Source organism: Seriola dumerili, unplaced genomic scaffold (assembly GCF_002260705.1).
Source record: "Seriola dumerili isolate Sdu_G_001 unplaced genomic scaffold, Sdu_1.0 BDQW01000121.1, whole genome shotgun sequence".
NCBI classification, from domain to species: domain Eukaryota; kingdom Metazoa; phylum Chordata; class Actinopteri; order Carangiformes; family Carangidae; genus Seriola; species Seriola dumerili.
The window spans coordinates 1,112,837-1,136,166 of record NW_019174376.1 but is presented as its reverse complement, the minus strand read 5'-3'; the positions used below and the strand labels follow the sequence as shown (position 1 = coordinate 1,136,166).

Below are 23,330 nucleotides of genomic sequence, written 5' to 3'. Positions count from 1 at the left end.
CCCAGATGCAACACCAATGGAGTGACGGCTTGAGGTTTAATTTCTCAGGCAGAGCGTCTTTATTACAAATACATGAGGTTCAACACAAACCATCTGAGTGGAACATCCTAGTTATAGCTCCAATCACAGAGTCCTCTCTCAGCCCAGCGAGCTCGTCCCTCCAGTGATTCATATTTCTGTAGCTTCGGCAGCTACAAGCCAATCAAACGCAGTCATCCAGCATCCAAAGCGCCCCACCACTCTGTTCAGCTCTGACATTGTACAAAATAACAGATTGATGAGAAACATTAATACAGGTGTACGAGCAAGAAAACTGTCCTCTGCTATAAATTATAGTATAACCAGAGGCCAAAGTGTATTGATATTCCTATAACACAATCCACCAGCCCTCTGGACTAAAGAAACAGCATTTTGTTTCTGTTTTTAATGGTGGGTCAATAATCCCTCTGGTGTGTTCAGCCAAAACAGATATAGATCAATAGTTTGACAGTGAACTGTATCCTTTGTGAGAGAAATAATACATTCTGAGGCATGTATATTTTATTTTATTCTTTTTTATTAATTTATAATAAGCAGATACAATTAAATTATGTGAGAAATTTGACCAGTAGGACAATTCGCATGTTTTGAGTTGATTCATATTCATCCTTTTGATGTGTTTTTGTTTATCCCCTTGCTTGTTTGTTGCTAGTTTATGAAAGCTTCCCGGATTATAAAGGGATCCTTCACAGCCTTTGCACTCGCACTTTGAGCTTTTACCCTCGGGGTGCTATAGACGAGTAAGACCCAGCAGAAGTGTGTACGGCAAGTCCTACTTGCTATAAGGATGCTGAATGCATAGTTTCCTTTGAACTGTTTGAAAAAAACGTTCTCTTATTTTACTTTGTCATATTTAATATTTTTACTTATTCATCCCACCTATGTTCTGTATTGTCGTTTACCCTGTATTGTATTGTTTTACTTTTTTAATTAAAGTTCCTGACTAACTAACTTTTATTTACTAACAAAGCCAGTAAAAGAGAGAAAAACAACTATGTCCATGCTTTTGTTACTGTGAGGGACTTCTGCAGACTTTTTAATCTGCGAAAATCTTATTTTTGATCACATTAGTCCAAATATTGACTTCAGTAATAAGTCTAATAATTTTCAGCCCTGCAGCAGCGTAACATAAATTATGACGTATTTGTGTCGCTTGGTAATGTGGGGCTAAGGGCACAATTGTTCAATGATGTAACAGTCCAATGGGCGTGTGCTGCTATGTTTGTGTGTGTCTGTTGTGTGTGTGCGCGTGTGTGGTAAAATGTCTGTCAAAAGCTGAAAAGATGCACGTTAGCAGAATGTCAACAACATACAGTACATGCCTGTGAACTGCCATACAGCGTTGTGCCTACAATACTTGGTTGTTGCTTGTCAGATTTACAGTTTCTGGGAAAAACCTTCTGAAGACGTACGAGTTACCAGATGCCACAGGCTACATTTTTGTACAATAAAAGATCAAATATAGCGCTTTTGATACCACAGTACACAGAAGAATGAACAAATGAATAAAGGACTGAAATACAATTATTTGTTAGTAAAGTAGTAACATACTGTTTTTTTTCAAATTTTTTTTCTCAAGAAGAGTAAGAGTTCGTACCCAGGAATTTATAGATGCACAAAATTAACATTTCTAATCATTGCACTTCGCAGTAAAATAACTTCCTATCCCTCAATGCCAGAATCCCATTGGATGCATGTTGTGGAGCTAAGTGTATTTAGGGTGTACTGGCTGCATAACCTGATGGAAAATCAGTGCAGAGCCTGCTGTTATGAAAGTGCAAAGCTCTTTCTATTGCAAATATAGGCCTTTCTCAGAGCAATATTGACCTTGCACTTTTGGTTTGAAAGCCCTGTTAGTTGTTACTAGATGATGGCTATATGTTTGAGTGGTAAAGTAGAATATATATTCCAAGACTTACAATTATAGAGCTAGCTTATGTAATAATACTTATATTTCAAACACTGGCAAGTTGAATTTAATACAAAAACAGACCACAGATGTGAAGTTCTGGTTCAGGTGCAGTGGGAGTCAGCAAACACAGGGGTGCTCACACATTTGTACAGTCTGTGAGTAAATAAAGGTTATATAGGTAATTAATTGGTAAATGAATACACAGATATAAAGCCCAAGAGGTTTTGATTCAACCAAGAAAAACGAACAACAGTCATTTAATGTGCTTCCTGTTCCACATCTGCCCTTATACTGGGATGACCTCTTGTAATGAGTAACTACATGACATTCGACTGATGATGCTGTCTGCACTTCAGTGAAACGCAGAAGCCTACAAACAATACTATGTTTCAAAGACAATAAAAACAACAGCAGATTGCACTGAGGCTGGCTATGTCTAAAATGACTGCCACCTCCTCTGAAAGCCATGCTCTTAAGGTAACACACAGTCTCAGATAGCCTACACATACTGTACAGTTGTATGTTGAATGAATTCAAACATCCACGACTGATCCAAATTCCGTTTGTCTCAGTGTCTCCAAGCAGAGTCAAGTGAGAGGTGGCGATGAATAAACAAATATGTAAATCTAATTTGATTACCATTTTAATGCCTCATTTATTCATTCATAAGCTCCTTCATTAGTGTGTAAATAAAAGCATATTAGTGACACAGACGTGGCCACATAATGAGCCTGTTTTAAAGAGATCCTCAAATATTTTTAGCCGCATTAGTGATTCTAGGGTCCACCACTTTAGTTGAGATTGAAATATGTCAACAACCATTGTATGGATGGTCATACTTTTTTTTTTATTCATGGTCCCCAGAGGATGAATTGTGCTTATTTTAGTGACCCCTGACATTTCCTCTGGTGAAAACAACTAATGGATGTATTACCATGAAATCTGAAGAGGGATTTGGTCAGTGTAGTATTTTTGTAATACTATTTTACCCATGCTAGTGGTTTGACTCTGGGAATGGCAGAAATGGTTGGCCCACCGCCTTAGTTCAAACTTAAATAACTCTATGATTAATTCTAATGACTTTTAGAGACTGTTCTACTGAACAAAACAAGGCCATAGGTCATGATGTTAGGCAACTCTAGCAGCTGTAGTAATTACGTCTGAAGCAAAGCGGGAAGTCAGGTGGTGTAATATATACAGCGACAAAATCCATGTTGGAGGTTGTTCGGGCCGACAAAACATAAGATTTTTCCTGTGTTTGTTCCAATCTTTTCCCAAACCTAACCAAGTAGTTTTTGTGCGTAAACCTAACCAGACTGTTACCATTCCACAAGTCTTAACCACATGTTTATTATTGTTATCATGATAGGCCTGCTGCTGGATTGCTGTGAAATCTGGTGACACTCATGACCCATCAGAATGACTTGCAAAAACCTACAATGCATTGCCCTTATCAGATCAGATTTTTTTAATGTGTCCAATAATTTGGTTTATGACCAAATATCTGCAAATCTCATGACATTCTCTTCAGCGTTAGATCTGTCTTTCACTTATCACTGATAGCAAATGTAAGCATGCAGATATGTTTAAGAAAGACTGTACACATGATAAATATTATACCTGCATCACATCAGCTTTGTCATTGTCAGCATGTTATCATGGTGACATTAGCATTTAGTTCAAAGCACTGCTGTGTCTAAGTGCAGCCACATAGATTTGATTTTATTCCTCTACAGTTTGGATAAAAAAAATGTTGAAAGCCCACCTGAGCAGCCCCAAACCCCGCTTGAGTAGGATGTGGAGGGAAAAGGCAACATTATTTTCTCAGCAAAATTTTAGGCACACTTTCCCATGTATTAGTTTTTCTCTTGCACAGCGTGCATAGCATTAAAGAAGCAATGTGCCTGCTCAGAACTGCAGGTTTGGTGCTGCAGGTTTAAAGAAAGATTTCCCTGCCACAGGTGGTTCAATTAATAATTACTCCCATATTCTTACGATGATACAGTTAATTTAATAAGACAGAGGGTAGCTATGGCTGTCATCAGTCATGGAAAATAAGTGTTTCTTTCCTAACTGACCTTTTACCTCGTACATTGAGAATGGCATGTTGCATATTCATCTGCTGCACCTAGGTAACCTTTTGTAACCCCTGTGGCTAATATTGTAATAAATCATGACAGGGGTCAAAATAATGTCACAGCACATTTACAGACAATACATCACTCATCACATGTCTCTGCACATCTCTACCGGCCTGACACGTCTCTGATCTTTAGGCCATGACAGTTATTTAATTGTAATTGACGACTGAGAAAAACAGAAAAAAGCGGAAAGGGATATATCAATTTACAACTGCCTTTTGGTTTAAAATCACCTGTAATTCTGGCATTATTCCACAAATGTTTAAATTCTAGGGAATAAATAAAGTTTTGTATTGTGTCGCCTGCTAATCTCAAAGATAATACTGCGTTATGGTAAAAGCCGGCTTGGCAGGAAGAGTTGGCTTCACTTTCCCTCTATACTCTCTCTCATCGACTTCTACATTTCTCCCTGACTGTGAGAAGAGTGAGGGAGGCAGGGAAGGAGGCCAGTATTTGTTTTACTTTGCTGCTGTGTTTCCACCCTCCCCCATTTTTTTTTTTTTTTTTTTTTTTTTTTTTTTTTAGAAATGCACCCTGGGTTCTTTTTGTGAATCACCCGGCAACAGACACATCACTTTGTCTCCATCTTTTCACTGCGAGCGGAAACGTCGCGCCGAGGCTCTTCTGGAGAGGCCTAGCAGCGTCCTACCTGACTGACTTACCAATGAAGAGCCAGACACATTCTATGGGTCTGCAGTGTTACACATAACTGGTCCTGACAACAGTCCCTCCCTCTCTGCACCACCCGAGAAGAAGAGAAGCCTCTTAGGTTTAAGAGACATGGAAACGCTACAGTATATAGGGCTCTTGCTCCCTCTGTCTGTTTGTCGGTCTGTCATTCTGTTTCTCAGTCTTTATCTCTATTTCACATGCACCAACACACACATTGATTTCCATAAGCTCTGAAGTGCTAAGCCAACATACAACAATGTACAAAAAAAAAAAAAAAAAAAGTTAGTTCTTTCCGTATATTTGGAGTGCTAAAGTAGACTTTGCATTGATTGGCAAGCTTTGCAATTGACTTGGAAAGTGACTGCAGGCGATTCATGCATGTCTCACAGGTTCAGAGACAACATGGTCTTCGAGTGCGGTAATACCATAAGACTGTAATGTTATGCGGTCATGGTGATGACGAGACAGAAGCAGTTTTGCCAGGTTTTGACCCTGTTTGGAGTGTCCTATGGGTGCAAAAGGTCAGCGCTGAAGCAGTAAAGTGATTGCTGTCTCAAAAGGTAAAAACAGCCTGGATTCCTTTTTTCAAATGTATGTTTTCACTTAATTTTGTGTGTTTGTGCAATGCTACAGGTGTGAGGGAATTTTCTGTATGTCCACTGTGAGTGACTGGCTCAGGGTGAAGTCAGTGTGAAGCCCTATAGGTCACAGTGCCACAGCTACTGCATTAAATCTTACAGGTTTAGGAGACGCTCAGGCGGCTCCTCCAGACACAGCTGTGGTTTTCTGCTGATATTGCTGGAGCCACGATTGATAACAGAGGACCTTGGATGGTCAGTAACAAGTGGCTTGGTGTTCTGAGATCAGCACCTGGGCGTGTGTAAATCATGTTTCCTTGTTTATGGTTAAGGGACCAATAGAATGTTCACACATCCCCCTTCACCGAATATGGGGCGTAAGCTATCTATAGTAATCTTTCAAAGTGCATAAATACTAGCCACAGGGGTTCCTTCTTCAGAATTGAGGTGACATCATGCGCAGAAGTCTGTACGGATGATTCCTCCTTTCTCCTCGATCAAGCTTCAATAAGCATCTTCAGCGTGAGACATCCTCAGCTCCAATGTTCTTAATCACCGAAACAACACATCAACCTAAAACCAGGTATGTTTGAATTATTAGCCACACTGTCTGGTTGGTCCACTGGTCCAGGCTGAAATAGCTCAACAACCATTTGATGGAAAGTCATGAAATTTGTTCAAGGCATTCAGCATCACTGTGGCCCCACAGAGACACGAGCACGGCTGTAGACTCAGTGTGTTAATCCACATGCAGACGTTTCAGTTTATCAATATACAATGGTTATTTTACATAGATTTAAATACATCCTGTTACAGTTATAGTTTTCTAAGGGGTACATGTGGGATGGCGTTATTCATATTTATATTACAAAGATTCATGTTGCACATTAAGAGTCTCGCTATGTACGCAGAGCCTCACAGAAACACTGAAAGGGAGAGGCGACATACAGTATTTCTAAAAGGCTCTGTAAATACGCCTACGTTATAAAACGCATCCGTCATCATTATCACTGTCACCATCATCATCTGCATCACCATTTTGTCTTTCTCACATGAGCGATAATCTGCTCTACAGTTTCGGAGCATCATTTTTGTCCCCTATGTCTGAGCGGTGGAACTGACAGGGGGACAGCTGTCTGCCTGTGTGTTTGCCTGTACTCTACTCTCTATTACCACCACCTCCTTCTGTAATTACAAGCTCCACTGCACACAGGCTCACCATCAGGTGGGGCCAGGGCCACAAGCACAGCACCACCAGCTCTCATCAGTGTGGCATTTTGAATCCCCCCCCACCCCACCCCGTGTGAGAGCTGCAGGCCAACAGGAGGCTTTTTGCACATCAGAGGTGCCACAGCCTGCGGGCCAATCAGCCAGTTGGGATTAGAAATGCTAAATTTTGTTTTGTATCATTAGAAGGTTAGCTCACCCCTCATTGATTCACCATCTGGGCATTCTTTCCCTCGCTCGCAGTGGCGTGGCTTTTCAGTTGTACTGCATCAGCACTGCACCGCCTACAGCAAGGCGGGCGGAGACAAAAAGATGGAAGGGAAAGATTTGGGAAGATGATCATGGGGTTGGGAGAGGAGGGGATGGGGGGGCAAAGGAAGTGAGGCATGAGCGATATAGGGAAGGTGTGGGGAAAAAAAAGAGAAGAACTGAAACAAATGTATAAGAGAATATGGAAATGGTAGAGGGGTTACACTTAATCACTGGCACCAAAATATCAAAAGTCACTACAAGATGTCACCTGACGGCCTTATGACAGCGCAAAAGACTTCAAATACAGGAAAGATTAAATATACCATCACAGTTTTCATCAGTCAGACGTCTGTCATTCCCAAAGGCACATGAAGATTTTTTTTTAACATTAACATTGGTTTAATCCTTACTCATTGTCACGACTCAAACTTTATCTGTTAAACCTTGCGAGAGTCTAATCTCCCACTGAGACCCTAATAATTCATCTCGATGTGGGAGTTAAAGTCTGCGTTAAGACTGCTCATTTGGGATGTTCCACAAGGGTATTTCATTTTGGAAGACAGCGGGCTAAGAAGATTATAAGCACAGTTTTCAATTTATCTCACACACCCTGACTCCCTTTATTGGCTGGGACCCTCTTATCATGTTTTGCCAGGAGCTGGAGCAGCCATTGGCATCTCCCACTGTATCTGCTACTTTGGAGTGGCTGGATTTGATGTAACATTACTTATGTGGTCTTTTTTTTTCTTCTTCTTTTTATTTTATGAGATGTTTCCCTTTAGTTACCCAAATTTTGGGATGGAGGGAAGTTTAGAAAATGAATGTAGTGAACAAGTGTCGGTAAAGTGTGCATAAGTTCTATTTATGGCAACTTGATGGAATCTAGTCATCCTTAGAAATAACTTACATCAAAGGCAAATAACATCATAGAAATCTTTATTATGCATCAACTGGTCCTTGAGTGAGTCAGAAAGGGGGAGAGGGAGATAGACAGACTCTCTCTGAGAGAGAGAGAGAGAGAGAGAGAGAGAGACGAGAAGTGATGAGAAGAGAAGTTGGTCTGAATGTCTTAAAAAAAAAAAAAAAAAAAAAAAAAAAAAAAAAAAAAAATCTGCAGGAGTAAGGATATAAAACCTTGAGACAAGAGGATGCTCCTCTCTCAAACCCGCTGCCATCTCAGTGGTGGAAATGTTGCAGTTGGGGAGGGTCGACTTTGAGGTGACATTGACGCTGTGTAGATGAGAGTGAGGATCCTGCGCTCCATGTTACGTCCCTGCTCGCTTCAGCTCAGACGGCGGCAGCTCCTTTCCCCGTCTTCTCTCCCCTCCTCTCTTTCAGCACCACTCCTTTAAGGACAGCACCTCGCTCTCAAAGACGCATTTGTCCGCCATCCTCACCCCCCCTCAGGATCATATACTATTTGCTCGCTGTCGTCGGATGCAAAGTTTTCACACTGGTTTTATTCTGTAAAAGTGCCAGGAAGTAACTTTTTTTTTCCTTCTAAATTTTGGATTTTCCCATCGGGGAAACAATCTGGCAAGGAAAGGGATTTTATTGTAAGTATTCTGTTACACATTATGCATTTCATATAAACTACAGATGGATTTGTGTTTGTCGACATACTTATTACAAGTGAGGACCGCGGAGGAATTTGGCAGAGACCGTGCAGATGCGCGGAATCTGGCAGTGAGCGCGTATGTGCGTCTGCACTTCACTTGATGGCGACGCAGACTTATCTAATAAAGGGTCATTGGCGTATTTGATCCTTCACGACATGTTTTAAATGTGCCAAATGTAAATGTATGATCTATGTCTGTGTGTGTGTGTATGTGCGTGAGTGTGTGTGTATGAAGAAGATCCCCATAATTCTCTGTTCACTGAATGTCAGTTTGTCTTGAGGTTGTGTCTCTTTGAAGTCAAATGAACCTGGAATATTCACAACAAATTAAAGAAGAGAAAAATCTCATGGGAATATATATATATATATATATATAAAAAGATTCACTACAAAACTCTGAACGTAACCATGTTGCCTCATATTTCTCCTCACAATTACGCACGCGAGGTGATGGACAGTGCTGAGAGTGCGCGCGCTCCATGCCTCATCCGCTCGTCACATTTGAGCTGATGTTTATTTTGCATTTTTTTTAAAAGTTAAAATAAATTGAAATAAATAACGTACTTTTTTTAAAAAAACGCAGGGCCTTGGTAAAACGGTGTCATTAAAAAAATCGTGCTTCTAAATTGCTTTCCAATTAATAGTAATTGATTGGAAAGTGAAATAAAAAATTAAATATTTTGACTCTGTCCTGTAGATATTAGACGAAAGCGTCAGTTCAGGCTGTGAACGCCAGTGAGTTATTGGCCTCTCCAGGTGATTCATTAGACATGATCGTCGCGTCTGACTCCTAAATGTGTTTAATTGCTCTCCTCTTGTACCCGAGCAGTGGGAAGTGGGCTATTGAATTTAGAGCGTAATGAATCAAGGACAAGAGCAGGCTTTAAATTTCTGCTAACATGCATTCACTCCAGGCTTTTCAAAGTGATTCTTATTGCATGAGAAGTCTTTATTTGATCCCGTGGGGTTCACGGATCGTGGGGCGGATTGTTTTTTTTCCCTCTTTCTCTCTCTCCACCCCTGAAGAAATGTCACACAATTAAAATGGATGCATTCATAATAATTCTGTAAAATTACATTTTTATCAATATTATTCAAAACACTGCCAAAATAAAAGGTTTTTTTTTTCAGCACAGACCAATACAATGTCGACTTAAATGAGCAATTTGGTCATATCTTTAATCTTAAAATGGATGTTTGGGTTTTGTTTTTTTTTTAACTTCCAGAAAGCAAATGATTATTCTGTTCATGAGGGAAAAGTAATTCCACTTTCAATTAACTGAAATTCAGAAACAGATTTTTTTTTTCAAGTAAAATTATCTCATCTAATAGAGGTCTTCTGATTTTATCTTTATGTGAATTTTTAACTCTATATGTGTTTATTTCTATTTCCAGGGTGGCTGGACCGCTGCTAAGGTGCCTCGGTTTCTGCCACTAATCACTCTCACTGCCTCGATTATTCGTCTCCACTCGGCTGCTGTCTGGGAGCTGGGCGCACAGGACGGAGAAGCTGCTGTCTGTCTGTCTGCCTGTCTGTCTGTCTGGACCGGTGCTGAAACTCCCTCCTCTACACTGGTCAGGACTATTCGACACGCGCAGTGACCATGGCCACCAACGGGACCAAAGCCTCGGACGGACACGTCTTAACGGAGACGGTGAATGACGCGCCTAGCACCACGCCAAACGACAAACCCAAAACCTTGGTGGTGAAAGTGCAGAAGAAAAAGGAGATACCCGAGAGGGAAACGTGGGGTGGCAAATTTGACTTTCTTCTGTCTTGTGTCGGATACGCAATCGGACTCGGGAATGTCTGGAGATTTCCTTATTTATGTGGAAAAAACGGAGGAGGTAATCAGGAATTCTTGGCAATTTTCCATATATCCACACACCAATAGGAGTGCAAAGATCCCGACATCAAAACCTGCCAGTTTGCTCCCGGAGGTTTTTAATTGAAATAAATCTTTAGTGTATTTGCCCCCACATCGTAGCCATGCGTAATTGCGCACAAGCGAGAGCCTGCGCGACGATCTGGGCGCAGTGTGAAACCAGATACTCCTTTTTTTGATCAAATATCTCAACTGGATTATGTTGAATGTTAATAGTTTATGATTTACCTTCACTTATACACCTTTACATGTCACCTCTCATTCAGGGGCCTTCTTGATTCCCTACTTTTTGACCCTCATATTTGCTGGCATGCCCCTGTTCTTTCTGGAGACGGCTCTTGGTCAGTACACTTCTATTGGAGGGCTTGGAGTGTGGAAACTGGCCCCCATGTTCAAAGGTAAAAAAAAGACACTTTTGCGTTATCCTGTTAATTGTTGTGTTAATTGGCTGCTTCATGAAGGCCAGACTCAATAACAAACAGGAAAATGATATATTTCTTGGATTTGAGATAGTTATGTAATTAAGAGAAAAATCTAGTTTATCTCCCATTAACAACAACTATAAAAAAAAACAAATCTTACAGATGTAATTATTCTTGTTTTATCTAAAGACAAATTTCAAAAGAATTTAACATCATGCCTGTACTCTCCCATTGTTTCAGGTGTGGGTCTGGCTGCTGCTGTTCTCTCCTTCTGGCTCAATATCTATTACATTGTAATCATTTCCTGGGCTATTTACTACCTGTATAATTCCTTCACTGCTGTGAGTATTTGATGTTTAGATCCATGCTGTTTCCTCATAAAAACAATCAACATGCCCTGAGTGTAATAGGACTTGAATACCTTTTCAAAATTTAGGAGGGAGAATCCCTAAGTCCTTTTTCCACACAAGAGGCCCTTTAAATTAGAACAAAGCACAGGTTTTTCTTTCTCTTTTCCCAGGTTGTATTTTTGCATAGTAAACCTTTTAGTTATGTGGCAGGTTGTATTTGCCAACACCTCTTATATAACAGGACACAGCCCTTAACAGAGTATGACATTTATTACTTCCTTTCCCACATAATTAGCGCCTTACACAAGGTATTGATAAATGCATTTGGCGATGAGGCATTCACTCCTCTGAGAAAAGCATGAAATCACAATGTCCCGAATGAGTATCATGGTCTTGGCTGCGCGACAGCCAGAGAGAATGGGACCTGGCGGTGGGAGAGTGGTCCAAGTAAAAAGAGCTGTCTGTGTGATTTTTTCTTCTTCTTCTTCTTCCACCCCCCCACCCCCCCTTAATTTTCAGGATCTGCCATGGCAGACTTGTGGCAATCCCTGGAACACAGAGCGCTGCTACACCAACTACAGCATCGCAGACACCAGAAACCTCACCAGCGCTGTGGTGGAGTTCTGGGAGTAAGCTGGACATAAGAGTCTTTTTGCTCTGGTGTGAACAGAGTTTAGCTACACAGACAGGTCACCTCCCCTGCTGTGTATGATGAAGGGTCAGATCAGGGGTCAGAGGCTGATACAGCCATTTGCAAATAGACTCTGACCTTCCTTTAATATCTATCTACGCCAGGTTATCACTAGTACAGGAAAATGTGCACATACAATAAATGGCCTCAAACAAGCCTATAAGAAAAAAAAAAATTTGATGACTGAATAAAAAATCGCGTGTAGACATGCGTGCATGCAAGCGTGACTTCCCCTAACTGCGGTGCCTTAAAAAAGCTTTAGGGGTGAGAAAAGAAAGGCATGGAATGGCTCTTTGTGAATATCCAGACACGTGTATGCATATTTGTGCATGCACCCATGCGTGCTGCATGTATGAGATCAAGGCTGCATTTGTGCGTTTAAGTAAGACCACTTTACTCCTTCCCTGCAGACGTAACATGCACCAGCTGACCGATGGTCTGGAGAAGCCCGGGGAGATCAGGGTCCCACTGGCTATCACACTCGCTATTGCATGGGTGCTCGTCTATTTCTGTATCTGGAAGGGAGTCAGCTGGACTGGCAAAGTAAGTAAAAGGGGAGGACAAAGACAGAAACAAAACAAAATGGAAAAACTACATCCGCTGCGATTTGAATTTGCATCATTTCACTTGTAGGATCCTTCAACAAGACTTCAGAGTCACTGCTCAAGGTCATAGAACTGGCACAATGACATGCTGGATTATTGTTTAAATAAAGGGATTTGTTATTGCATAACTTCACTTAAATCTTTATTTATCCATTTTTAGTTTGTTTTAGTTTCCTATTAGTGTAGGATTATCTTAAATTTAAGTTCAAGATATAGGTTTAATAAGATTTACCGTCATAAAATATTTGAAAATCATAGTAACAACTACAGTGCCTATATTACAACTTCACGAGATAAACAATACAGGGACATGCAGTACACTATCAACTCTACAATATTTTACATGCAATTTCCCTTTAATCCTACTTAAGCACCTACATTTTCCACAATGGAAGACAAAGGAAAATTTGGCTGCTGTAGTGCCACGCTCTGCCCAGTGAGCTACACAATAATAAATTACAACGTTTGCTTTGCTTTTATTCACTTTGTTACTCTATTTTTTTTATATGTTGAAAACAGGAATGATTTCCAGATTTTCATTGCAGTGTCAATGACCGACTCTCTGCTAGTTCACTTCCTATTCTGTAGATTTCATCATGAATGATCTGAAATGTGTTGATGTTGATGGCACAGTGGGAAATTAGTTCATATAAAGAGGGAAATAGTGCGCTGGGAGCGTGCTGAACCCAACCGTTCTGGGGTCATCGTGCCTCAGGGGAGTGGCTGACTAGGTCACTGTGCTGTGCTGTGGGGATGGTGCCACAGTAACACTGCTCAGTGTTGAGTTAAACAACTTCACTTTTTTCCCTTCCTTTAACAGTTTTGTCGCCTTGCATGACAAATATTTTAAGTACAATACTGCTTGAGAGCTGTGTGGCTTTAAAACTTATGGCTTTATCACTGTGTGCCCTACAGGTGGTGTACTTCTCAGCCACATACCCTTACTTCATGCTGTTCATCCTGTTTTGTCGTGGCATCAGTCTACCGGGTGCAATTGATGGGATCCTCTTCTACATCACGCCGAACTTTGACAAACTCAAGGAGTCTGAGGTATGATCTCTCCTTCATCTGCCCTCTCTTTCTGCAGGCCCAGCTGTTTTTGTTCAGGAATACATAAAGCTCTTTAGTAACCACCAGAATAAAGGTGGCTACAGAGATTAATATGAGGCCCAGTTGAATTAATGTTTTGGGTAAAGTTGCACCGACTGTTTACAGGCCACAGTATTACCATTGTAGAGGTCTCCTATCTGCATCTGATACTGTATTTAATCACTGTGAGCAGATGAGCATTGACTTATACAAACACATGCTGAATAAGTGCACAATTTGCACTGACAGATAATGTTTGTAACAATCACTGTTAACTGCATAGCCAGCAAATACTAGAGAGGATGTCATAAAAAACATTAGTGTATTTTCCAGCAACAAGCTTATAAAGAGTTGAATCTCTCTGACGGATATGTACATTTGTATTTTTGTTTTATATCTGATGGAAGAAAATTGTAACATTTACTGTGTCTCAAATAGCTGTTGATAGGCTGAAGTGTATTTAGGATGATGCTTCTATGTCCAGATAAAGGAAACCCTATTCATATGAATGATTCCTAGATGATGCTGTTTTTTTTCTGTAAATACATGACTTAGCGACATCGTGCCAGTTCAAGTAGTACATGAGATGAGGCCAGATCAAGATGGGATCATGTACTGGGATCAGAGTGGATCAGGACTAAGTGAAACAAGACAGAACTGAGGTGTTACAACTTCCTGTAACAATCCCCAGTTTGTGCTATCTCATCAAAGATCTGTAAGAGACATATGCACATGGCTTGATCAGTCTAACCAGACAAATAGACTTAAAATGAGCTCATATCACCAGTAAGATAAAATTATTTTTACAAGTACCTATTCAGCATCGACGTTACTCGAGCTTGTGTCTGCACCGCCTCGTTCTTTTACCGTCTTTTCTAATCTCTGTGTGCCAGGTGTGGCTGGACGCTGCCACTCAGATCTTCTTTTCCTACGGGCTGGGATTGGGCTCTCTGATTGCTCTCGGCAGCTACAATACCTTCAACAACAACGTCTACAGGTAGGTGATACACAGTGTGGTGCACTTCAGGTTCATTTACCACTTGAATTAAATATCTTGTTTAAGAGGACATTTTTACTGTTTCTTAAAAATCAGTCCAGACACAAGGTGACTGTGCAGACGTCTCTTCCTGGGATTATTTTTGGTTTCCTGGCAACATAGTGTCTGCTCTAACATCTATTTTGGGACTATTTGAGCCTCCAGCTTGATCAGCTTGTTTCTTTATTTTGGCTCTAACCCTGTTTTACACTCATAGGCACATACTTGGGTTTGGCTCAATCAGTGTCACACTGTAATGTGTAACTGTACCTGGTCAGCAGCCCAACTATTGTACATACATTTATGGCTCCAACTATTTTGAAACTGCCGGATCTCACTGCCATTTTAAAAGAACAGGTCAATATAAATGTATTCAGCTGCTGTGCTGCTGCAGGATGCAAAATGGCTTTTTGCCGTCCCTTCCCCCCACGCCTCTCGACAATGTGTGACTGGTTGATAAGGAATTGATATAGGCGTGACAATGGCTGCCTTGTGCTTTGTCTCTCCCCTACAGAGATTCTGTCATTGTCTGCTGCATCAACTCCTTCACCAGCATGTTCGCTGGCTTTGTCATCTTCTCCATCGTGGGATTCATGGCCAATGTAACAAAGAGACCCATCGCTGATGTGGCAGCCTCAGGTAATTGCAATCAATGCTGAAACTCGATAGTGACAATAGGCACAGGCAAGAGCTATTTGCAATTGTCCAGAAATTAGCCCTTGATTTTGCTAGATGTGTTGTTTGTCAGTCAGAAAGGAAAGGTTTTATCTTGTCACTATTTGTCAGTTCTGGTTTCTGGGCTTATTAGAAATGAAAAATTGCTAAGTGATTTTGCGATACTCTCTATCCTTTGTAAATGCTCAAGTTTAAGTTTCAGCACTTTTCTCCCAAGGACATAGTTTCTTCTCGTGTTATCCAGAACTGCAATTATTTCACTTTAATTATACCTTGGTATGTTAAAAATCATATACAACACATTTTTACATGAACTGAAACTTTCATTTTTTGCCTTTAAAAAAAAAAATCAATTCTTATACAACTCATCATTTATTAATAACCCATTTTAAAAACTAGTCACAATGTCTGTCATATTTGTCCTTTATCAGGACCTGGCCTGGCGTTTTTGGCTTATCCTGAGGCTGTCACTCAGCTGCCCGTCTCTCCTCTCTGGGCCATCCTCTTTTTCTCCATGCTGTTGATGCTGGGAATCGACAGCCAGGTAAAAATAATGAACAGAAACAAAATGGTCTCAGTTGTGGATTTTGGACCACAAATATATCAAAAATGATCATGTACCAGCCTCTGCCAAGGAAATACTCTGACAAGTAAATGTCATGTTTGAGGCTGTCATTACCATATAAACACATCACTATAAGTATTGTTTAATTTTGTCTTACTATTACTCTTTTCATGCGAGTTCTAAACCTTAGCGACTGACCTAATGTTTATATTGTGACAAGTGTATTACATAACACAGTTTCAACCTGACTCTGCAATCTCTTCAGTTCTGCACGGTGGAAGGCTTCATCACTGCACTGGTTGATGAATTCCCTCAGGTTCTCCGAAACCGCAGAGAGATCTTCATTGCATGCGTCTGCCTTGTTTCTTACATTATTGGACTGTCCAACATCACACAGGTAAAAATACTCTTTTCTTACTGGATAATCTGCTGAGTATCGGACACATCACTGAGTAGTTGGTTCAAGAACCCTCACAACACCCTCTGACTGACTGATAAGATTGATATATATTGCCATATACAGAATAGTGTGTCTACATTTCGTAAGTTTATCAAGAACCACACGACTATCTCTTTGGGGCTTTGTCATGCTTTTATAATATTGGCAGGATCTAGTACAAACACTGCATAAGTCCTCATAAGTCTAGAAAACATCTATTTTGCATGTATTACGAGGCATTTGTTATTTCATATTTCACAAGGCTGACTTTGGATACTAACATGCAAGACCATTAACTCAGTTGGTTCATTAACTCAGCTCACAAAGTGGTGGTTATGTGCAATCCAAAGAGTGTCTGAGTTGAAAGGTCGAGGGGTCAGACTCCCTCTGAAAGTGGTACAGGTCATCTAGCATCATGTTTCAGACTGCAGACATACAACAGCATCAAACGGATTTTCAGCCATGATTCCATTTCACATATTTTCCCGTTGGCTGCCGGGACAAAGAACGGTTTGTCTGTCGAGCTGTTCACTTTGGTTCAGAGCAAGATGTCTCTGACCTACAGGCCAGACTGCCATGAAGTATAGTTTCTTTTATTAGTGGTGCCCTTACTATTAATGATTCTGATGACCACCTGAGCTATTGTCTAGTGCCACCATCAGGCCAAAACGTATCCTTGACCAACACTTTGACATCCATGACATGGTATCTCTGATGGCTGTATTTCCATACAATTTCCTTTACATGTACATGGTCCACAGAGGATGAACCTGAATGCTGTTGGTGACCACCTAAAACTTCTGTTAGCACCATCATCCAGACACAAAAAGTTCACAACAATGTGAGGGCCAGATTGCCATGAAATTTACTGAACACATCCATACCCCTCAGAGAATGAACCTCTATCTTTTGTGCGCTCCCTAAGAATTCCTCTTGGGTCACAATCTGGTCAAAATGTCACCCTTTCTGACAAAATATCTCAGATTACCATATAATTTGCGGAGCACATTCATGTTTCCAAGAGAATAAAAAACTTTTTAATGACCCCACTGCATTTCCTTTAGCGCCGCCCTCAGGACAAGATTCATATTTGTGGACTCACTCCACACCATACCAAAATCGTCATTATGTCTTTTTCTCTTACCAAGACTTTTTAGTCTTATTTTTTCATTACTCAAAGCCAAGATAGAAATGAAAATCGTCTCCAAGTCCAAATTTCCTAAGGGTGGAGGCAAATTATAACATTTTATTCCTATTCCAATCTACAGTCAGTTTTAAAGCAATTATGATTGTAATTAAAGATATTAGTGTCTCTGATAGAACCATCTGTCATTGTACCTAATGACAATTTTACTATGATGACGCCATTAACAACATAATCTTATTTGATGATTTTAGATTAAAATATTAATTTGAATCTTTCAATAATCATGTTGATCTGCTGTTACAGACAAACATACACTTATTATTATATTCATCTACAATACTGAACTATGAGCAACAAAAATGTGAACTAATGAATGTTCTTTATATAAGAATTACTAACTTTTTGTCCAAGCTCTGCCCTGACATGAGATAACATGCTAGCTGAACAATGTCTTACAAGGTTGGTATAAACACTTTTCTCTCTTTCAGGCTATAGCCCAACATGACAAAAGAGACGTTTAAATACTTTTGTCATTTTTTTTTTTTTTTAAACAACTGCTTTATGAAATTATAGCAACTGCTAACCAATGTACAGCAGCAGTTTTATGGCAATCCAAAACAAAAGTAAGAATAAAAAAATTAAAAAAAAAAACATGAAGAAACCAAAAGTCAGCAAAAAGTAGCTTCTGACTTCTGATCTACTTGGGAGCTTAAAATGAAGAAATCACTGCAGGCCAAGGTCATGTCTGCCTATGACACTTGAAGACTCTGAATTGTCCCTCTACTTCTGCCACACTGGATTCCCATCATGCCACATGCACAGCCCTGTTAGAGTGAGGCAGTTACCCTAATCGCTGCTGCGGGCTGTATGAAAGTATATCAAGGTTCACAGAGTACGAGTGGACAAACTGCAGCAGGTCTCTTTGAGCTGGATCCCCGTATTTGTCAGATTGCGGACAGACACACAGTGCTTTCAAGGAGACGTTTGATCTACATTGGTCCTGTCTGCACCGCACTATCGCAGCGATGCAGTTTCCACAAGGAGGCCTCAGCACCAATTCTGTCCTCACCAATGAGACGTCACTAACACGCACCAGCCACAGCCGCTGGTGCTCTCGCCCTCAATGTTATTCCACTTGACCAGTTTAGTACTGTCCTGTACGTCCAACACTATAATTGCGTCTTTTATGTTTTTATCCCTTCTCCTTCATCTGTCTCATTGCCTCCTCTTGTTTTCCTCGTCTTTCTCCCTACAGGGTGGACTCTACGTGTTCAAGCTATTTGACTACTACTCAGCTAGTGGAATGTGCCTGCTATTCCTGGTCTTCTTTGAGTGCATCTCAATTTCATGGTTCTATGGTGAGCCACGCTTATGTCTCATTAATCTCAAGGGTATTTTGTCATCTTAACATTTCTGGCCTGAAACATAATGAATTGTGGACTGTATCTATATTTACACAACAATATAGAGAAACGATGCTCACTTGGCTTTATGTTTGGTTCCAGGTGCGAACAAATTCTATGACAACATTGAGGAAATGGTTGGCTACAGGCCCTGTCTGTGGTGGAAGGCCTGCTGGGTGGTTTTCACTCCGCTCATTGTGGCTGTAAGTGTTATCTGTGGGTAACACGCAGGATTTAACCAACAACGTACAGGGAAAATAACACCCCATCAAGGACAATATTTACTTTTGAGTGCCCAGCTGAAGGTATAATGTAATACTGAGAAAGGCTGCAACACTATGCCATGGTTTGCCTGTCACTTTAGTTTGATGGCCAAGTGCACACAACCTAAAGCAGTGGAAAAAGATTGCCTGCTGTTGCCAAAGATGATTTAAAACTAAAATCTGAAGTGTTATTGTAGCATTTCTTCATTTCTCTGGAGCTCAGAATTTGGAAACCAAAATGTCAAAACAAGGGCTGCATGTACATGCATTGATGATGATGATGATGATGATGATGATGATGACTGCTGAGATCTATGTATCCTGTCCTTTTCTCGTACAGGGAGTCTTCTTGTTTAGTGCAGTGCAGATGGTTCCCCTCACCATGGGTGACTATGTGTTCCCAGCCTGGGGTCAGGGGGTCGGCTGGTGCATGGCCCTTTCCTCCATGTTGCTCATCCCTGGCTACATGGGCTACATGTTCCTCACACTCAAAGGCACATACAAAGAGGTAAGATCCATGTGGATTCTGTCTAACAGTTGATGCAGTGGTCATTAGACATCATAAGCAATGAATACTTGCTCTACACTGCACAGAATTGAGTTGTTTTCCTTATAAAGACAGCAAATAGGGTAGGTAAATGCTTATAACAAGTAGAAAACATACAGATAATATGTATAGATTCACACAGAGAAAATATTATTACACTCGGTTGGTGTATTGCGGATATATAGCCACAGATTTCACAGAATATATGCATCACTGTACCCAGCTCTGAGCATTTCACACATCTATTAGCTAGTTTGAATTTTAATCTGCAGTCGGCAGCGAGGCAGGCTCTGTGTTAAGAGTTTCAAGTGGATTACTTGGTATGCAAGATTTTTTTTTTTTTTTTTGCTCAGAAATATTATTACATACTGGATGGCAGACCAATCCAACACAGGAGCACAGTGGTGTATTAAAAGGGTGCTGATGTGGTGTGAGGATAATGTAATATAAATGTGATACACAAGCCCTGAGGATTTTATAGAAAAGATCAGTTTTAACTACGATGGGAAGCTTAAATGAACATTTAAGGTCACCGTGTAGATTCAACAGTCTCAAATATGTTTACCAAAATATACTGATCTGGAATTTATATCATCTTCACTTACATTTACAACATTGACATATGGCTGGCGATTGAAGTAGTACCTGAGATGTAATTTACACTTCACACTGGATGTGAAAATGCATCCACTTCTCTCAATGTAATCTTGTTCTGTGCATTAAAACTGCACTGAGGCACTGTGATTCAATGGTTTTGTAATGAGCAAACAGGCATGCTGGGTAAAGACGGGACAAATTGCCATGAAGAGTAGAGCAGTGATAAAAGGATTAGTAAAATAGAGTTTCTAATTAGTTCTCTTAAACAATTTTAGATGCCTTTTTGCTATAACAACCAGAGTTCTCAGTGAATTACGTTCATTTGTATGCAGCAGAAGGGTGCACTGCATTTTCTTATTGATCTGATGATCCTAATCAATGTCAGATAATACCTTTTCCGGCATGCCATTTACATTAAGAGCTTTTTGATTTGCAGTCATCCACAATGCGTAGAATAATAACCTTACATCTATATGGCTCCTGGTGACAGATATAGCTTCATAGCCACCACTGACAGAATAAATGGGCCATAATTGCAGACAGTGCAGCAGAGGCTGTGAGAGGCGATGTGCAGGTGTCACATCCTGCAGTACCATCTGATGGCTGATTGTCTAATTGTAGCAATCAGCCGGCTGATTAGTGCTCTGCACCCAGGCTGACACTTAGTTTCACAAACACTCCATGTAAATGCCTACGACGCCAAAGGAGCCCGGGTCCAAAGCTATCCGTAGTTGAGAACAACAAGTTTGAAATGTTCAGATTTAGATGTGCGGGCTCAGGAACTTTGGCCCATGAAACATTTGTTAATGTCATAAATAATGGCCTTTATTTTCCTTTCTCAGCCATATCCGTGTATCACATGTGGGGAAGTCTATAAATGTCTTTGTATCTTGTAGAAGGATGTTTACACTCTTCAGAGCCTGAGGCTACGCATTCATCCAGCTCACAGCTGTGTAGCTGGTGTGTTTTGTTTCAGCTTATGGGTTTGATCACAAACTTTGCAGCTGTTTCATCCCCACTCATGGTATATGACAGTGTCTCATTGTAATTTCATTTTCAGCTGTGTGGTATCAGTAGTGTTACTTCTCCCCTCTGTATTTTTCCCCCTCAGCGTCTGCGGATGATGATCAAGCCTGTGGTACTGATGAAGGCTCAGGAAAACGGCCCGGACCAGCAGACAGAAAACCAGAACCAGAACCCTGCTAATGAGGAAGCCTACATCTAGAAACCTCCGCCTGCCTCCGTCTCGACAGCCAGACTGGCGCTCCGTTACAGAAGAAACGTAATCAAGGTTGGGAACGACCACCAGACTTCCATGTCTGCTTTTATTCACCTACCTCCTGGGGACACGTGAGACCAACCTGATTACACAGTTATTTTTAGGGGTTTTTCTGTTTGTTTATTTGTATAATACAGAGTTATAAAACTTAAAAGGAAAAACAAACTACCCAGCAAAGTTGTTGTGATATTATGAATTTCATTATGCAAAAAAGTTAGTCATTATAGAAAAGGAAACGTGACTTAGGAAATTACTGTATATTGAATATATAATTTAAATTTGGAGGCCCACGTTGATTCAATAGTAGGTATTGTGCTACTTTGAAGATATTAATTAATCTACTAAACTACAATTACTGTACAAAGAAAAATATTGGTTAAATGCATTTTGCTTGTACATGAAATAAATACATTAAAATGAATGCAGTGTAGTAGAGGAAAAAAAATGCAATTTGAAAGTTTGTAAAATGAAAATTGAATATTGACCAATTCAAGGCAAAGACAATATGGGAATGTGCAACAGGTAAGGCCAAATCTGCTTGTATGTGTAAAATATATTTTAGTCAGACTATCACTCCCTTGCAGGATCCTGCAGTTCGCCTGAAATGTTTACCACCCATGTCTGGGGCTACCTTTGAAAAGCACAAGTAAAGCATGGAATTTGAAGCGTCCAACTTCTTTTGACTCGATTGAAACCTGTGACCACAGCAAAAATAACTTACATAGGATTACATAGCAAGAGACTGTTATAATTGTTTCTTTGTTTTCTAAAGAACAATAACTTTGTATGTTGTCTGAATCTTTTTTGTAGGATCATTTTTAGGTCGTTTTCTATATGTGAGAGTGAGAAGGACCAAAATCATACTCAAGTTTGAAAGTTTGGTGCAGCCATTTGACCCGCTGACTATATCTGGATTAAATCAAGCCCCCCCCCCCCCTTTTGTCTCACTATAGAGCATCAGGGTAGTAAAAACAGCATCCGCCTACAAGCACAATTTGGATCTGTAAACTACCACCTTTAACAACAAAGGTGTAGCCATTACAGAAATCCCACGTTTGCACTGCGTGTACAATATTTCTGGCTGCGGGGGATTATTTGTAAAATGTAGATTTTCCTTCTCCTAACAACCAGTTAAGTGGAAAGAAAGTGTTGTGTTGCAATAAGCCAATGCTAATTCAGATCCATAATGTTAAACTGTGAATGAGTAAGTTGCAGTGACTGCTGCATTGGAGACTGTATGATGGATTTCTATGATAGCTACCACTATTCCAACTGGAACCGTTTACTTGTATATCTGTTTAGTAACCCACTCCTCAGGAACAAAGGTGGACGTGACCAAATTCTCTCAGATACTACCATTATACACTGAAACAATTAATGCTATATTTAAAAAAAAAAATGCAACTATTGTCAAATTTCTGCCACTCTCTCCTAGTTATCCAACATGCTATATCGAGCAGCAACAAAACATGAACACATGAATCAGATTAAATAAACATACCTGAGCACACTCGAAAAAGCTGATCCAAATTGCCTCTTCTCTGGGTGCTATTCAGCTAGCATCACATTGTTTTCAGTGTAAATGAACTGTGATGGCCTTCACTCAGTCATTGTAGTAGAAGCCATAGCGCATTTCTACCCTGTGGCAAGTGCAGATTTCCAATATCAGACTCGGAGAGAGAAACTTTGGCTCAGTCAGAGGACAAAGCTGGCACAAGCACTGTTAACACAACAGGACATAGCCACATGCTATATAGGCCAACACCACTGAAACTACTCCTTTTCATAGGGTAAAGGAAAACCTATTATTACATATCAAGTTTGTTCAGCAATATAAAAATATAACTGTAGAAGCTGACTTTGTGACTGACCACAGATATCACTGTATTACTATGAA

At 40.3% G+C, this 23,330-nt stretch overlaps 1 protein-coding gene across 1 annotated transcript; it reads left to right on the top strand.

Annotated features, from left to right (window-relative positions):
- The first annotated feature begins 8,011 nt into the window (after positions 1-8,011).
- slc6a1 (solute carrier family 6 member 1) lies at positions 8,012-22,865 on the top strand. Its single transcript, XM_022748247.1, has 15 exons — positions 8,012-8,377; positions 9,835-10,287; positions 10,592-10,723; positions 10,988-11,088; positions 11,617-11,726; positions 12,199-12,331; positions 13,309-13,443; positions 14,376-14,479; positions 15,033-15,157; positions 15,625-15,737; positions 16,024-16,155; positions 18,600-18,702; positions 18,850-18,950; positions 19,351-19,518; positions 21,266-22,865. Exons 2-15 carry the CDS (start codon positions 10,044-10,046, stop codon positions 21,377-21,379), a joined length of 1,815 nt encoding a protein of 604 aa, XP_022603968.1. The 5' UTR covers positions 8,012-8,377; positions 9,835-10,043; the 3' UTR covers positions 21,380-22,865.
- Positions 22,866-23,330: the final 465 nt, after the last annotated feature.

Coding starts and splice junctions, on each gene's coding strand:
- slc6a1 (XM_022748247.1), top strand. CDS start 10,044: ATGGCCACCAACGGGACCAAAGCCTCGGACGGACACGTCTTAACGGAG. Junction 10,724..10,987: donor ACTGGCCCCCATGTTCAAAG/GTAAAAAAAAGA, acceptor CCATTGTTTCAG/GTGTGGGTCTGGCTGCTGCT. Junction 19,519..21,265: donor TCAAAGGCACATACAAAGAG/GTAAGATCCATG, acceptor TTTCCCCCTCAG/CGTCTGCGGATGATGATCAA.